This window comes from Athalia rosae, chromosome 1, assembly GCF_917208135.1.
Source record: "Athalia rosae chromosome 1, iyAthRosa1.1, whole genome shotgun sequence".
In the NCBI taxonomy this organism is placed as follows: Eukaryota; Metazoa; Arthropoda; class Insecta; order Hymenoptera; family Athaliidae; genus Athalia; species Athalia rosae.
In genome coordinates this window covers 14,931,883-14,950,863 of record NC_064026.1, presented here as the reverse complement: position 1 = coordinate 14,950,863, position 18,981 = coordinate 14,931,883, and the positions used below count along the sequence as shown (strand labels likewise).

The following is an 18,981-nucleotide window of genomic DNA, read 5'->3' as shown; positions in this document are numbered from 1 at the left end:
AACAATTGATCAAATTTTTTCAATCGAAAAACGAATCTGCTGTATTTTGCGGTACTTACTTATGGATGCAGGAATAGCTGACGAGTGCATGCATCGGGCTCAGAATGCTGGCTGTGCAAGCCACACCATGTTTTCGTTCTTTCAAAAGAGCCACGCTTGACCATTGTCCTTCACCAGCAGGTGTACCACCAGCTAATCTGGCTGTGGGTCCTTCTGGATAGTGAGAACCACAGGAGAAGTCTTGGCAAGAGACTTGCACTATTTTTCCCGCCTCACAAATTTCCGCATGCTCTAAATTTGCAACCAATGGTAGTTTAAGATTTGGCTGTGATTTAAGTTTGAAGAGTTTCAGGCCCTCATTGAACTGTAACATGTTTGTAGATTCGGATGAAAAGTATCCCTGTTCTCTGCAGAACGAGTCACTAACTTCTGAAGTCCAATTATCAGAGCATACAAGACGACGCTCGCCATTTGGTTGTCTGTGAAATTTAACAAAATCAGATATTGGCTGATGTATGGAAATCTCACTGGCACTGTGTGGTTCAATTCGAGAGAACACAGTGCTCTCAGAATCCCACTGAATTCTTATGAACTTACCTGATGTTCAATGTTATCGCATGCCCGACCAGATCAGAATCTGTATGACCATCATGATCATATTCTTTTTGGATTTCTATGTTATCTTGCTCAGCGGTCATGTTTGCTACCAGGCAGTCCCATTCATCTGAATGATCTGGACAATGTTCTACACCATCGCAAACCAGATTCAAAGGCACGCATCCTCCGGTCTGGCACTTGAATTGATCTAATGCACAGTCGCATAATTTTTCATCCTCCCCATGAGCACATTCGGGTATTCCATTACAGTGCCAAGTGAGAGGAATGCACCACTTTTCTGTTGGACATAAATATTCATCGTTTCCGCAGCTCTCAGCACACGAGTACTCGTCACGATGATCCTCGCAGTCTGGGCGACCATCGCATTTCCATAAGAATGGAATACACCTGCCTGAAACGTTGATGATGGAGTTGGTACATATTGGAATTTTCTTGAAGCATGTTATACGTACCATTAGGGCACTGGAATTCGTCAAACTGACAGTTCCAAGCCTCGCATGTCTTCTCATCGCTACCATCGTCGCAGTCTTCGATTCCGTTACAGACCAGGTGTCGTTTGAGACATTGCCCGCTGGCGCACTGGAAATTTCCCGGGCACCCGTCTCGTTCGCAATTTGTTTCATCGGAGCCATCAGAACAGTCATTCTCCGAATCGCACTTTGCAGCTGAACTTACACAATATGCACCATCTCTCGAAGTACCATTCACACACTGGAACTGTCCGGTAGTACATTTGGAGAAGAATGAGTTTGGTGGATGCATAGAGATATCTGGAAGAGGCTTGTCAACAGTCTCAGCTAATGAAGCAGGAGTTTCTATTGAAGCCATACTAGGTGTGGTCGATTTCTCGACAGCTTTATCAGCATTATTCGGCGTACTGCCTGAATTTTCGGTTGGTCTTTCACTGGTCTCAATACCAGGATCAGTTGAACTGACTGTCGCATTTGGAATGTTTGCGTTAACAGATCGTATGTCTGTTTCATTGAATAGCTGGGTACCGGGAGTTGAAATGCTTTGATTCTCCAGGATGGATTCTTTGACCATTTTATCTTCAGAATTTTGAATATCCTCGGTCTGAGGAATGAGATCGCTAGGTGATTCCACGTGTGTGTGGGTTTCATTGTCCGCAAGGTCAACATCCGAATCGGTTTTAGGAGGTAATGTTTCACTTGCGTTATTCGCTGGTACTGGACCTTCTGCAATCGATTTAGAGCCGCCAGAAGTATCGGAAGAGTTCAGTTCAACGGACGGTTCGTTAGGCATGGTCTCAGTGATGATTGTTGGAGGAATTTCAGCAGATAGCATTGTTGTGGGGACCCAAGAATCTGGTGCAGTCTTTTCATTATTTCCCGTAGTTTCGTAACTCAACTCTTTCTCCTTTTTGTACTTATATTTATCGAATGTCTTTTTTTCCAATGATTTCTTCTTGATGTCTTGCTTTTCCAAAGGCGTAACTGTCATGATCAGATCTTCATCGGATTCCCCAACAAAATCGAGCTTATTTTTTTCAGTTGACGAATACAGATACTTGTAATCGAATTCAAATGGAGTTACATCATCTATCACTGCCTCAGACACCGGTCTGATATCGTCGGCCGCTGATATCGACCTCAGCGTTGTAGACGTTTGTCTATCAACATTTGGCTGCATTTCAACTTCTGCACTTGAACTAGGATACTCCAAATTTGTTAACACATTTTGTTCCGGTGTTATAGTTTTATTTTCATCCTGCTTTATATTGGGCTGCAATATATCCCCCGACTCATCAGTTTTCGACGCTTTTTCTGTGGCTCCTGGAATATCTGGTTCAACATTACTCTCGGACTGCGGATTCTTAACTTCAATCACAGGAACATTTTGAATATCCGACTGTGACGATGTGTCTTGTACAGGAGAAATTGTATGGCCCTCACTACTAGCATCTGAAAGAATACCTGCTATCTTTCCTGAAAGAGTCGTGGTAGGAATCCCATTTTCCGTAGTTTCAAGCTCGTCTGGTAAAATTGGTACTTGAGCAGTAGTATTACTTTCAGAACTAAGACCAAGAATCGTTACAACCGGCTGGAAAGTGCTTGTGCTTGCTTCTGTGTCGCTAACAATCGTGGTTGAATCATGGGCGTTATGGTCTTGATGATCCACGGGCTTTTCAGAGCTAGCAATATGATCATCCTTTTGGAAAGTTTCAAGCAACAATTGTGAGTGCTCTATCTCGATCGGAAGAATGGGGACTTCAGTTGTCAGCTTAGCATCACTAGAATAGTCGTGCACGATTTCTTCTGGCTGCATAGTTGTCGGTGGACTCGAAGTCAATGTTGTCGTTGTGGTCTCGTGCTCATCTAATCCAGTAACTATTTGGATTTCCGTGACGTTTAGAATGGTTGGAACGTCCTTTAAGTTAATTTCCGTCGTTGCTTGGATGTCTGATTCGCTATGAGCGAAGTGTGAGACTTCGTTATGTTCGGTAGATTGCTCGGCTGAACTTTGATTATTTGTTGTAAGTTCCAATGTTGAGTTTTGAGAATTTCCATTACTTGAAGCGAGCAGACCGCCGTTGGTCCCTTCGTTTCTATCTCCTTTGAAATGTTTCGGTAGGTTATTCAGCTCGGTGTCATCCACGATATCATTATACAAATCCTCAAAATTTCTTTCTGTATAATCGTTATTGGTTTCATCCGCATAGCCAATCTTCTGTTTATCGGATGTATGCTCGTCATTTTCAGGTAGAGTCAAAACTCTTACTTTATCTGTGGAACTCTGAGCGTCACTCGGACTTCCTGTAGAAGGCGACGTGGTTTCGGACTTTTCGGTCACTCCTTCCAACGGCACAACACTCAAGACTTCGCCGCTGTTGGAGTCTTTCGATCCGGAAGGAACTGTTGCTTCCGATCGGCGTTGATTTATAATTCCAAGAGAATCTGCTGAATCAGTTACGATATCTGTTTCAACCGATGTCTCGTTTTCTTTTTGGGAATCGTGTTTGCCCACACCGTTTGCAATTACAGAACCGAGAACATTACTTTCACTGGAATTCTGCACTAAAACTTTCGAGTTATCCATCGCTTGCGTAAAATCATATTTTTCATCGCCAAAATCGTTATCATCCTTGGCTGTATCATGACTTGTGCCATTATCGACATGCGACGCGTGTTCTACATGGTCTTGAGTAGTTTTTTCTGTCTCTCCGGCAAATAATCCGGTCATAATCATTGGCACCTGGTTCCTTTTATCTTCCATGGCGTCGGTACCTTGATCTAAATTAGTTTCGTTACTGATTTGGATTTTAATCGGTACAACCGATTCAAAATCAGTGTCATTTAATGTCTCTCTGACTTCATATGAGCCAGCGCTAATTCCCGTGTTACTCGCATCGCTCTGCAAGTTAGTCTTATTATCAGCATTAATAGTAGGGTGGTGTGCAACCACGTCCGGTATCCGCGTATCAAATGGATTTGGGACATCTTGTTCATCTTTATCTAATCTCGGTGCTTTTTTCGACGTTTCTTTTTCGTGCTGAATGTCCGGTAAAAACGGAGACATATCATCCAGCTGTTTCTCTTCGGAGAATTCAATTTTTCCCACGTGATGATCGACGGAATTTTCTGCAAACACAACTGGATACAACGGGTGTTCGTGAATTATCCCATTCTCTGATTGAGTCGAAGTCTGATTCGCAATAACTTGTTGTCTTTTATTCGTATCGGTATCGGTATTCGTATCGGTGAGGTGCTCAATATCAACATTATCGACTCGAGAATCATTCTGAACAGAATTCTCCTTCGATCCAGCATTAGTGATTTGTTCGGGCGATAATTCTGGAACGATACTGTGCACCGAGTGTGGAAGAGAGTCTGTAGTGGACGCGATGACCATGATATTTTGGCCTTCGGAAGATGATTCATTGCTAACAGGTTCAATTAGTGGTTCGATATTTGCCCCGATTAATTTTGGAAGCGATTGAAGTACCGTAGCAGGCATATTTTCTATGACGTTATGCTCGGTCGTTTCTTGCAGTGTTTCATCAAACATGTTTGGAGGTTCTTGATCTGGTTTCATATCACTACCGTCCACTGCACTTTGAGATGATTCGGTCATACTCACAGGTTCTGCTGTCGATTCGGGTTCGATTCCAATTCTGTGAGTTTTCGTTTCAATTTCTTTATCACTGTCGCTGTTAGACTCGTTCATTTCACCAGCCTCTTTGGTTGTCGGAAGATGGGTCGTATTCTCTAATGCATTCGACTGAGACAACAAATTGGGAACTGATTCTGGTAGGGGCTCAAATCTTGAAACGTCATTTGCAGGTTCGACAGTTGTGGTAGTTTCGATTTCTGATCCGAAGAAGGAGTCATAATCAGAAATATCTTTAGATCTCGCATTAACTTCTGGCTGTAGCATGCCATTAGGGAGCTGCGAATTGTCAGCAATTGGTTCACCTGACTGTGATCGTAGGTATGTTTCATTTTCGTTCGAATTGAATCCCCTGCTCATTCCTTGGTTGTTTGTGACATAATGGACTGAATCAATTTTTGGAACGTCGGCATGTTCAGGCTCATTTTCGTTAGGTTTCTGTTCAGATATTGATTCGATATTTGGAAACAGTAATGTTGTTTGATTGAGTTTATTCGCCGTGTCTACATTTGGTTCAGGTTGTACGGTCGGTTCAAACAGCTGTCCTTCGAAGTTACCAGTCGGTTTCGTTGACTCATATTCCCTGAAATTTTTAGTTACATCTGACTCTTGAATGACTTCTCCAGGGAAACGCTCTGGTGAGACTGTAGAGGTTCCAGCATAATCTCCAATGCCTGTATACATATTTCCATCCTTGTTCATGTTACTTGATGACTCTGATTGACCAATCGAAGTATGTTCGATCTTTGATTTTTCTACCATGCCAGGTTCAGGCTCTGGTTCCGCAAGTGGTACGTGCTCTGGATCTGGCTTTCCTTTCGATATGGGCTCAACAGTTGCGACGGGTTCTGACGATGGTTCAGCAGCTGAACTGACTTCAGAATTTGGTTCGGCGATTACTTTAAATTCGTCATTCGGTTCGGAATGAGCTTTGGAAGACGCTTGCGGTACGGATTGTGGTTCGGTTGTTGGTTCAGGTTCTGATTTTGGCTCAGCTGTGGTAACATGCTCTGCCTCAAGTTCAGCATGCGGTTCCGCATCGGATTTTGGTTCAGCTGATGGTACTGATATCACGGATGGTTCTGGTTCTGATTTGGATTCAAGAGCTGGTTCAGATTCGGATTTTGGTTCAGCGGATGGTACAGATATCACGGATGATTCTGGTTCTGATTTGGATTCAGGAGCTGGTTCAGATTCGGATTTTGGTTCAGCGGATGGTACTAATGTTACGGACGGTTCTGGCTCTGACTTGGGTTCAGCGGATGGTTCCGGTTCTGATTTGGGCTCAGCTGATGGTTCTGGTTCTGATTTGGGCTCAGCTGATGGTTCTGGTTCTGATTTGGGCTCAGCTGATGGTTCCGGTTCTGACTTGGGCTCAGCTGATGGTTCTGGTTCTGATTTGGGCTCAGCGGATGGTTCTGGTTCTGACTTGGACTCTGCCGCTGGTTCGGGTTCGGAGTTTGGTTCGCTTTTTGGCTCAGGTTCGGAAGACGGTTGTGGTTCAGATTTGGGTTCGCTCGCAGGTTCGGGTTCGGAGTTTGGTTCGCTTTTTGGCTCGGGTTCGGAAGACGGTTGTGGTTCAGATTTGGGTTCTGCTGCTGGCACAGGCTCCGCATTGGGTTCAGATGATGGTTCGGGTTCCGAAGCTGGTTCGGGTTCCGATGCTGGTTCAGCTGTAGGCTCAAGTACTGGCCCCAGACCTACAATATGACCTGGTTCCGATGTGGGCTCCGTGGATGGTTCTGGTTCTGAATTTGGTTCGCTGATTGGTTCTGGTACTGATTTGGGTTCCGATGCGGGCTCCGGCTCTCCATGAATTTCAGGGACGTTAACTCTACTCTGAATGATTTCAGTGGTTTCTCCGAGTTCGGGATTAACGGTAGCAAATTCTTGCTGCCTCGGATTGAATGTTGTTTCCGGACCTCGACTTCTTCCTTGTACACCGTTTTGGCCAGATTCCGTACTCGGGCCGAACGTAATTTCATCATCCATATCAACATTACTCAGATCATTTTCATCCACGCAACTTCTACCGTCGCTTTCCAGCTTTTTACCAGGGAAACACGAACAGACAAAAATTCCGTCGGAATAATCGTATCGGCAACTTTCACTGCAGTTCAGCTGACCGTGTTTACAGTCGTCGACTAAGTGAGCGATGTTAAGTTTCGACAGATGGTATTTGCCAATCATGCTCCCGGATTTCTGCAACATTTTTTCGATACTAGTCTGCATCTGTTCGGGTGTTGGTACCGGTGGATAACTAATTCTGAATTTAACTTCGCCGTCCTGACTGATATTGTACACTTTTACAACGGACATATGTTCCGCTAAGTGCAGGATGTCTTTCAAATTTTCTTCGATTTGTTCCGAAACATCTCTGTAAACTCTGGATTTGGGATCGTTCATATCGTCCGTCCATTGAAGATCGTCCAACGTAAGCGAACCTTCCAGGGCTTTTGGAATAATTTCGTAAACGGTTTCGTCAGTCGTCGGCCACGGTGAAAAACTCGTGGCTTCCGGGGGAGGACTCGACGGTGGATTTCTCATGTATTCTTGACTGCCTGATGTTTTGATATCGCCGAATTGCCGTGAACTTGTGTGATCGTGGCTTTCCAAAGGCTGCGTAGCTTCTTGCGTAAGAATAACACCCGCTGAAAATGAGCCGCGTGAATTAGTTATCGGTTGAAATGATCTAGCTGTCGACCAAACAATACTGAGAACTTTTCACCACTTTCCTCAAGTTTCTCTAACATCGTCATGATTATACTCTCGTAATATCAAAAGTTATGTGTATTACTGTCATACTCACTGGCAGCTAGTATTGCAATGATGATAGCAATGGCCAATACCAATAGCCCACATCCCCAGCAAGCTATCCGTCTCCAATACGAGCTTCTGGATCTCTTATCCTTTGTGACGTACAATTTCTCTCCTCTGCAACAGAAAAAACTAAGAATCAAATCACTGCTAATAGACGGTCATTGAAATTTACAAAGCATTTTTTGTACAGCGGCGATCGTACGATCGAATCATCTGCAAACAGCCACGTAGTTATAGAAGCACCTATTCACATGTATTATTATCTATGAGAGAGGTAGAAAAAAAAAAAAAAAAAAAAATTAAAAAAAATTAAAAAAAAAAGCAAAGGGCTAAGTAATCTAAGACCTAAACATGGAGATCAATAGAATCTTTAGTGCGGTGTCTGAATCCCATATCGTTTTTCTCCCCAAGCTGTTAGTGTCTGGACGTGCCCACGCGTTTCCTTCCTCCAACTCCACGAAACCTCTGAGTACCTGAGGGCGGTCAGCCAATGGGAATAGTCAACCAGTCCAGCAGCGGGATCTCTCAGGCTAAGTCCTTCGCGCCCCAGTCCTGGGCCCAAATCGAAACGAACCCCAGCGACAGTCGTTTCAACTTCAGCATCAGGACTTCTGCTGTGTTTAGGACCAAAAAATTTTTTCTAACTAATTTCAGCTCAAAGCCAACGAGCTATCTATCGCGGTTCGCTATAAACGCGTTCTTTTCTTAGCCATTCTCTGATCAACAGACGCAACCTCGGCGATCAACGCGCGGCGGTCAATGCTAATACGTCCTAATGGAATGAGAAAATGAGTATAATTGTTATTAGGAGAGATCATAGAAACCATAAACCCCTTATCACCAAATCGCATTCGTTTCTTTATCAAGTTATCCCCATCGTTGTATGTATACGTATGTTCGTATCGATGAATACGTCATCGCGTAATCGTCTCTTGTGCCTATGCTGTTCCTTAACTTTATCAAGCTACTTGAGAATCGACGAGAGAAACGTTATACTTTTCATTTGTGGAGATTACCTATGAACGAAATTCATCGTTTCAACGGGACATTCGAAGCACACGATAAAAACCATTGTCAACCCAATTATCAAGACATGAATAAATACGAATAGCTAAGCCCAAGCGTGAACGAACTAAAAAATAATGTGGATAGTAATAAATAGTCAAAGCAGAAAAGTTATTGTCTGTATACACTTATACGTGAATGTCATAGTTCAAAATTCGTCTGCTTTACCTGATGTACTTTCTGTGCTCGTTTACTGGTACAAAATATTCTTCGTACGGGTCTGCCGGGACTTCGCAAGCTTCCTGTCCCTTAGTTTGAGCATTTGGACCGCTGTATGGCCTCATCGACACCAATTCCAAATTAACGGCTTCCACTTGTTCCTTTTTTCCATCTGCAAGAAGCCAGGTTTCCCGATATCGATTAAAATGCAAACGATAGAATCGCTCGAGTTTTGCTCACACCAGATCGAGAAACAGAACAATGGTCGATCGCTGTTACCGTTATTTTGAACACTGGCTGTGCTTGTGTTGAGAAAACTCGCGTCGTTATTGTTCCCGTTTCCATGAACCCCGTTCGATTTCGTCGGCGTTGGAACCTTGTCTTGATTTTCCGCCGGCAATTCTATCCTCGTCTCAGTCGTGTAACGGGGTTCGGGGCTGGTTCTTATCGGTTCCACGTAGTGTTGCGACACGAATGATTGTCGATGGCCATTTTTATCGATATTCTCATCTGCGCCGGACGATACCTGCTCGTCTAATATCGGAGTTTTATAATCGTTGTCCACCGTTATCTGGCTATTCTGCAAGCTCTCGGTGTGACTATTCTCGTGCGTTGTATTCGAATTATCAGAGACGTGGCATTCGTCATTCGAAAATGCCGGGTTGTCCGTTCCTCCGTCTGACATTTTTACAAGATTCTCTCCCCCTAATAATCTCTAGGTCCAGAGTCCAGACCACCGCGTCCCCTTCCTGGTTCTGTCATACGGTCCTTTCTACGATCAAAAAATTACGTTACAAAAATTAGACACCGAATATATCTCACGGCGCAATTTCTAATCAATTATAAGCGAATCCGGCTGAGAATTGTTGTTATTATAAACATCATTCTGTATCCTCGGCATACATCGTCGTCTCCTAAAACCACTGTTTAAATATCACGCGAAAAAGAACCGGACAAAAAAAGAAAATAAGACAAAAAAAGAACCGGAAATGACGGAATTGATTTGGTATGAATGGGAGAGAGAGAGAGAGAGAGAGAGAGAAAGAGAGAGAGAAAGAGAGAGAGGCCCATAATTGACACATGTCGAGAATTATTTATATAATTATTGTAACGGGGGGTGGGGGGGGGGGGGGGGGAGAAAAATGTTCGCTGAACAGAGATAAAAACGTGAAAGTTGATGATGTTTGAAATCGTATCGATCACAAGCAAATTACAGCTATATATATAGGAGTTATGTAGTCATAATCACGATCTGAGGTATAACATAGAATAGAATATCTTCGAGTATACGAAGAAGAATCACGAATGCAAAACGGCAAATCGAACGGTGTTCCCGCGTAAATGTCAACAACAATTCTCCGAACCGAAAATGGAATGGCGCTTGTAACGTGCGTTAAGGATGTACAATGCGACATTTGCGACACAAAATTCGGACGAGTAAATTTATCCACGGTCATTGTCAACGCGGACAAGCGATTCGATCGAATCCTATAATTCGAACGATCGTCGCAGCCCAGGTGTCGGTATCGTGCTATTTTTCGTTTCGTTACTCTCAGATAGTTTTTGCTCGGTTGCATCGGCAGCGCGGCGGCGAAGGGAGCCGACACAACAAACCGAAGATTCGGGCCGTTGGAACGAATAAGACAAAAGGGAGTGGAAGAAAGAGGAAGGGAAAATAAAGTGAAAAAAAAAAAAAAAAAAAACAATATTCCCGCAACCGACTCGCGCGACTCGACTCCCGAGAGACGCCGAACCGGGCGGCGAGCCCCCGCGGTACTAAAACCGGCTGACCCTGAAACAACCACAAAGGACTGATTCACCGAGGTCCTGATATAAGGACCCGCCGTTGAGAACGAACGTCTTCTCTCGGGGAGCCGGCTCATATATTTTCATACAATACACGTTGCTCACGATTCAGGCTACAATTTTAATACCACCGTCTCTGTACATATGTACATGCGACATACGTGTACGCGACAGGTAAATTCAATAAATTCGATGGATTATAAATGCTCCCGTGGAAGAGTTTGACTCGCTTAATTTTTCTACGGTATTTTTCATTTTCTCTCTTTTACATCTCGTTAAAGGTCACGGCAATTATATCCTGAGCACCTATTACATATTCTCGGTGGCCCGATCACGGTCGTATCTCGATATGAATGGATATAATGTAGAGCAAGGCGGCGATGTATTATAAAGTGTCGGGTATAGGTACGTACATAATAAATGAAACGAGAAATGAAAAAGAATCGCGAACAGACTCGCGAATAAATACACTGCTGTGTAATAAAAAAGAGATGAACGTAATTGTCGGTGGAATTGCACCGTTCGAAGTCGTTGCCTTCCACACGTTCTCATTAACGGGATTATAAGTGTGCACGTGCATACATACACATGTCGCACTGAGTTTATCTCTACGTGTACCGTGTACAACGACGGTATTGTACCCATACGATCGCGAAGAGCGTGTAAATTTTCATTAAAATCCGCGTAAGTATTTTACCGAAAGACGGAAGCACCGCGAGGTCTTTCAACTAGGTATATACGTGTATACGCACACGTGTAGGTATGTAACGTGTAATTAACTTCTTAGTCCGCGCTATATAGTCGCGATACAACACATAAATTCGTGCATTACGATTTCGCTTTTGGAATAAGTATATCTAGCATTTTCGGGTTTTCGCTTCTGATTAATTGAAATACTTTGTCTTTTTTTTTTTTTTTTTTTTTTTTTTTTTAAGGGAACCGATAGCCGCGCAGAGATACACTGCAGGATTAATAAAATCGATAGTCTCGGGCATTTGTCAACGAATTGAGAAATCAACGAATCGAAGAAATAACTGGTTACAACGCTGTCGAGTCTAATATAATAACGAATATCAGAATCAAATAATAATCATCGCGACCACTGCGTTAATAAATTTGATAAGTTTCGAGCTTATCGTCGACGATTTTGCAAGGAAATTGGCTGACTCTTGCTCGCTGTCCGTGGAAATTATTATACAGGGCAGACGATCTTTTCCTTTTACTTTCGAGTACGCACATTATATGTATATGCGAGAACGATCGTACCCGTATGCCATCGTACGGAGATGACCGAGTCGTGAAATAATACCATGCGTGGATAGCGATGCGATCGTCGTATCTCCAAATCGCGAGTGCTTTTAAACCCCGTTCGTCCTTGGGCACGGATATATATATATATATATAATGATATTATTTTTATACGCGGTGAGAGAACGTTGGGATTTATCCGGTTGCCACGACACACTATAGGTATACGCGTACAAGTTATGTAACTTTATATATATATATGTATGTATGTATATGTGTACGCACAATGCATATTTAGGTATAATAATAATAACATATGTAACGTGTCGAAAATGACCGTTCGGACCCACCAAACTTGCGGCATATTTTACCCATATATGTGTACACTTATTAGGCCCTATAAAAAAAAAAAGAAAAAAAACGAACAGAAATCCAATTCTAACGTCGTTAATATACATAAATTAATTGACACGTTGTGACGAGTGGAACGCAATTTTATCCACTTTTTTTTTGTTTTCTTCCTCTCCTTTTTCCCGCCTCTTATTTGCAGTCACGCGCGGCCTACGGGAACACAACTCGTTTTCGATATAACTATAATCCTACGTATATGTAATACCTATCTTCAAACGCGACATGTTGCATACATATATACATGTATGATACACCACGTCACGCAACGGAATGTAATATTCGAGCACTCGTATATGTATTGTACTACTTTTTATCGAAACTCCTACAAAATCTGTGATCAAAAATACCGACGTTATACGTATACATATGTATGTATTTTACGAGTGTTGTGTGTATACGTATATCACGCAGTCTCGATGAGGCGTACACGATGTACCTTCTCCTCACATGTGTAACGTATGGCCGAATTGCGATAGTGACGGAAATTGCGGTCGTCTCTACGACGTGCGTGAGATTCATCAGCCGCCGTCGCGAAATATACATACATATATAAAACAATGCAAAGAACGCTCCATACCGTAACATGCAACGCTCGGATGACCTATGCCTGCATTTTCTGCAGAGGTGCACGGGGAGGGGGGAGGGGGTTGATGGAGGCGGAGAGCATCTTCGGGTGTGCAAAGGCCTCGGCGATGAACACAGGCTCGTTCAATAATAATCCATTCACGTGTGTGCACCTACGTGTTATTCATTTGCGACTACACGTATATAAGACGCGTCCTTATGCCGGCTGTTGCTCGCCTGCAGGCCGACCGGGTTACCTAAGTTACTTTCTAGACATTCCGCGCGAGACAATATTACCCCGGTGGTACATAGAAAGGTGGGTACGGTATAGGTATACGTTACATACACGGTTAAAACGCATACCCTGATGCAAAGAAAAAAAAATTGGTGTAAGTACATTCGTCTCGTTGGACGATCGAATCGCGGATCTGTTGTAATTCGAAATGTTAGGCTACGTGCGAACGTGTGTACGAACATTGATAACGCAGGAGAATAACAACGACGATGAAAGAAAACTTTAATCGCGGGTTCATGAATAGGTATAATAAAAATAATCATGGAAGGAAAAGAATCGCGAAGCGCGTTATTCGATATTATTCCGTCTCTATAATCTATACATACAGATATTACGTTACACATACATATAAGTTATACGGCGATCAATTATTAGCCAAGTTATTTTATAGAACGAAAATTTTTCAAGATCTTTCATTTTATCGATAATCCGCGCATGGGTTACGAAATATTGCAGCGATATTTTGTGATATTATAATTCCGTACGACCGGTTTCCTTTTGGATGTGTCAACGTCACGCGGTATATACCCATGTATAATATACATTTACATATATCAATATACATATATATATATATATATTGTTGTACACAGGCATACAGAGTCTGTTCGGTCATGCGTCGAAAGTTATTTCGTTATACCTACGATAATGTCCAAGGCGCGTTCAACATTGTATATGTAGGGTAGATACACACACATTCGTAGAGGCGTATGGACTGTAACCGAGAAGAATGTCGCTTATGCGGGCGTTGAAGTCACCGCAAGAAAATCCAGTCAAACGACGAACGCACGCGCCTGCGCCGCTGCCGCCTGCGTCGCTGATCCACGCGTTGAAGTCTCCCGCGTAACGCGGTGAGCGATTCGCGCGACGCATCGTCTCAACTACGGCATTTCAAATTGCAATATCGACGCGCGGGGAGGACCCTGGCCGGTAATTGAGTATATAATCGTATGGTGCATCACAAACGGACAATTATCGCGGTTACGCGTAACGTCATTTTTTTTTAGCCCGCAATCAAACGGAATGAATTATTTATCGATAAATTCTCAACAATTATCCGAACGTGGCGTATAGCGCGGTTCCAATTAAAAAAGCTCGCGCATTCAATCGAGAAAATAATTCATAGTCGAGGTACGCGAGTATTTATAGATTTCACACATGTATACATATGCACGTAGCACATGCGTCATGTCTACGTGCCACCGTATGGTATATCCGTATGTTTTAAAAAAGCGAATTCCTCGTGATCAAGGAAACGATTCTTAAAAATAATTCTGCACGTCCTTGTCCGACGTACGCGTACATACAGGAATAGGTACACGCGTACAGTGACAAACCCTCTTTCTCGAGGAGACACTATTTTATATGTCTACCTTATTACTGGGCGTGTCGCGTACCTATACACAGATACTAGAAAATGTCGATAGATGCCGAATGTACGGTATATGATATAGAAAAAAAAGGCGACATATTTTTGCAAGCTGCTTTACGCGTATGTACCGCAGACACTTCCTTTCTTTTATAAATTATTTATCGGTCATTCGAATTCTGTCCACACGTCGTTACGTCGTATAAGGTCAATGATGAATTTTGTTTCATTTGTCATTTTACTTTGACAATGGAATTCCGTTCCGCCTTCCCTTGTTTCCATTTCGTTACGGTTATCTGTTCGGTTTTGATTTATTTATTTTTTTGTCACTTTTGAAATTGACCTCGGTACCTCGAAATCAACGAACGTTACGTAAACGATGGAACAAATAATACAGAGTCAATCTGTAGTCTGCGAAGCTCATGTATTCACATTTTTCATTCAAACTCATTGTCAGCCTGCACAGATTTAATAATCATCAATCGCATCGTCATTTTTATCGCGTCTCCGGAATAGAATTGACGTATTGACCGCACTTCAGACAAACTCAATAAACGGGTAATTTAATTTATCTCGCGGTTTTTCTTGCAACTGTTATTCTCATACTTATTAGTTACATTCAAGGTGCGACAGCACGTATCGGTACGAATAAATATCTGTGGTAGTGGTAGACAGATATGTCCGTAATACGGACGTTGCATGCTTCGAATGTAATCTCAATGCCAATCGCATCCGAAATATTTGACAACGCGGTATAATCGTGTGACAAATATTTTGGGTATACGCCACAGGTATACATCGCAATTACACGGTGAATAATTTATTTCACGTTTCGTCAGGTCCGACGAGACGTCTGTGACGATGCGTTCAATTTGTTACTCCTTGAAATAATTTGAACGTTGACGAAATTGTAATTAACGCTGAAAAAAAAAACAGCTCCGCACTGCAGAACTTTGAAAAAATATGTCTACGTCAGGTAACTTCCCGACTGAAAATACAGACAAGAAGTGATTCTTTCAACGAGGAAATCTCCAGGTACTACGTGGAAAGATTCGTGCGATCGTTTTGCGGATTCTCCCGCGTATCGATGGATTAATATCATCCGTATAAAAATACAAGCTGGAACTCGCATGCGTCACATTTTCAGTCGTTCAGAAATAATTCGCGTCACCGCATCCATTTTTCATCTCGCGTGTGATATTTCCTATTTTTTTTTTATTTCTGTTTCGTAAAAACGAACGTCGCGTTACAGCGGAGAATTTTGTCGATTCGTTCGAAAACAAGAGATAACGCGACCGGAAAAACAGCCCCTCGTCATTCGTTCGATTCCACTCGATCGATCTGCGGTAATTACCGACGATGATCGTGATACATCGAACCCTCGAACCAAAAGAGAGAGAAAAGAAAGAGAAAAAAAAAAAAAAACGGAAAGAAAAGCTGAGACGAGAAAATTGACGTTTCATCGATTTTCATCTATGCGCCAGAGAAAATTACTAATTCGAAACGATCGTTCGTCGAATCTGCTGGCCGCATATATCCCATTCGCGTAATGTATACATGTATATGTGTATATACCCCAGTATATTTTTCGAAGCGAACGAAAGAAACGGTCGACACTTAGCGGGGTTCCACATCGCGCCGGATCGGTTTGATTAGAAAGTGGGACAAACTGCAGCAGCTCGTGCTACAGCCCCCGGGGACCTGCGAAACCCGCACACTTACATAAGGCCAGGCCCCCCCCCCCCTCCCCTCTGCACAAGTAGGTAATATGCGCTCGGTACTTGAGAGAAGTAGCCGACTGTCACCGAGGGTACCGACGTATATTCCTATTACTCGTGTGTATGTATGTATATGTTCTACGATCCATCGTTCCACATGGTCATGCCTTTAGCCATGATAATGTGTTTACATTCGATTTACACAAAGGCAAATACACGGACCTATGTTTATATACATATGTATACATGTATGTATGTATGTGCGAATGTGTTTACTGAAACGGTGGCACTCTATATGGATAGAAAACCTAGGCCGCGCGTACTTACGTACGTACTCTCCAATGCCCACACTTGTTTCAACGTAGTTTCACGTACGATGGATACATGAGTTACGTACGTACGTATGAATATGTGCATGTAGGTGTGTATTATACACCTGGGTATATAGATATACCCGGAGGCCGGATCGACGGGGGCACGAGCCAACGACATTCCTGACCGCTGCAATTCGAACCCGGTGTAGAGCGCGTTTCGCGGACATATATCGTTCATTGAGGAAACAGAAAAAGAAAAAACAGAACGAAAAAAAAAAAGAGGGAAAAAATAACGCAGAATATCTCTACCTCTGACCAACGGGTGCGCACTTTCGCGGAGATCTTACATGTATACTGCACCGCGGTATGCGCCGCGGCACCGCGCCAGATATAGCGAACTTTTTGAACTTTATTTTCGTTCTTCTCAGCGTTCGTCTGGTTTCGGCGCAGCGGTCGACGCTTGTCGCATGGTCGGGGGGGGGGGGGGGGGGGGGAGGGGAAAGAAAAAAAAAAATTACGAAGAAAGTTCTGGACAATAACTTTTCAGAAACCATTGAACGCAGCTTTTGAACATTCTCTTTATATACTTTCGTCCGGTAATGGCAAAATATTTTCTCCGTATCCGATCGCGAGTAATTTTCACCTTTTTTTTGTTCTTCTCGTGCTTCCGCGGGGAGGTAATTATGAGCGAGAGAAGAAATTTTCGAACTCTTCGATCGTCGCCTTTCGGACGTTTTTTTTTCATATCTTCTCCGAAGAGGTTCCGTTCCTCGCGAAGAGGATGTCCACAGACGGAAGTACAGCAACGGGATATCGTGGAAAAAAATTGGGCGTTATTTGCGAAAAGTCTTCGTCTCCTCTCTCTCTCTCTCCGTATCTCCGCGTTTGAAATGAGGAATAATTTTACCGTAACATTAAGAGGTGGCTGCCGCAGCGATCGATCGCCGGCCCCGACGACGCCTCCGATCGTTAACGTATCGGACTCGCAACGATCCTTGCGGTATATTTCTCCGCGAAAATGCATATAACAATACAGATGCGCAGACGTTACGAAAGAACGATATTATTTTTAAACGCGACGTCCAGATTTCATACCGCACGTAGTACCTACACCCGAAAGAGATACGCGATTATTTGTCACAATCTGAACGTTAAACGACGAATTATGAAATAGCGGGGACGATCAAATTCGATCACCAAGATGCGAATTGAAACGTTGCGAAGAAAGTTATTCACCCTATGGTTCGATCATCCCGAGTTTTTACTCATGCACTTTTACTCGAGAGGATCGTGAAATTATCGAATTCGTCTTCCGGAAGCTAAAATTGTGAGCGCAATTATTATTCCGTTAGAGAAGTATTCCGTGTTACGTAATGTGCAGGAATTAAATAAATCGGGTACGTACAGATTAGTTACTATAAGCTATACGGAGACCAATTTATAATTGCGGCGCTCTGAATTTTCCGTAGAGACGTACAAGTTTCTCAAATGTGTGTAGGTATTTTATACTTATGGCAAAAAGTGGATCTCCTTTCACCTTATTTTGTCGCGACTGCGCTCCATCAGTCGTCGACGTAGTTGATATAAATGAATCGCATGCCTTTTCGCTCGCAGTTATATATATGTATATACAAATATACCTTATAAAACGACTTTTGAATTGGTTTATTTATACCGGAATGCGAGCTACAGGTACGTAAATACCTATACGAATCCACACGTAGTCCTGCAACGCCCGTATGTATATGTATATATCCGTATATCGTATATTTCCGTTTATTTATATTTGTACCACCGTACAACCGCAACGAACTTTTTCCGCAAATGCTTCCCGTTCAGGTTGCTTTTCCTACGAGCTATGTGCAGTTTTTCTAGGTGAAATTTGCTCCTGCTAACACCGGTCCTAACGTACGTCTTACCTACTACAGAGATGCGGTTACTTACGGGAAGGCCGACTGGGTCGGCGGAAGGAGTTTGCGATATAGAAATAGCAAGCAACATTGCATCTCCGGAGAGGCCACTAGACCACTGCGATTGCATTTGTTTTGCACACATGGATACTGGGGTGGTACTAGACAGGGTTGTTTTCGAATTTCGATGCTCCCAGGGGTTTAAATACGCTTTTAATACAAATTTAAAGAAATTCCCTGAAAATCTGAACTTTTGATATCAACTCTATAATTGTGAGACAATTCGCCGCACTCTGAACATAACCGACCAATTGGGGAAATAACATGAGAACAACATGTTTTGTTATTCGAAATTTTATATAGCTCGTTGACAGATGTATAGAAAATTATGTAAATACATATTTTAATAGAATGATTTTTCGCGATAATCCACTGGTTCGAAAGTTGAATTCGAGGTCAAAGTTCAATTTATATGTAAAATTATCGTTCGAGGAAATTTTGAAACGGTCGATTCAGCGAAAAATCGTAAGAGACTTTTTTTTTCGTAGAGCGGTTA

General features: G+C 42.8%; 1 protein-coding gene across 3 annotated transcripts in view; it reads right to left on the bottom strand.

The window, feature by feature from the left end:
* LOC105690533 overlaps positions 1–18,981 on the bottom strand; it is a 32,353-nt gene that overhangs the window by 1,653 nt on the left and 11,719 nt on the right. The window contains exons 2-9 of one of the 3 annotated variants that reach the window (XM_048648785.1): positions 9,070–9,562; positions 8,800–8,962; positions 8,040–8,180; positions 7,556–7,680; positions 6,332–7,397; positions 1,071–6,253; positions 598–1,009; positions 60–479 (exon numbers count right to left, since the gene is read on the bottom strand). In XM_048648785.1, coding sequence (XP_048504742.1) covers positions 60–479; positions 598–1,009; positions 1,071–6,253; positions 6,332–7,397; positions 7,556–7,680; positions 8,040–8,180; positions 8,800–8,962; positions 9,070–9,475 — 7,916 coding nt within the window. In that variant the 5' untranslated portion in view covers positions 9,476–9,562. Of the gene's footprint in view, positions 1–59; positions 480–597; positions 1,010–1,070; positions 7,398–7,555; positions 7,681–8,039; positions 8,181–8,799; positions 8,963–9,069; positions 9,563–18,981 lie in introns of all 3 variants that reach the window. The other 2 variants (XM_025746965.2, XM_012408351.3) reach the window with 2 other exon arrangements.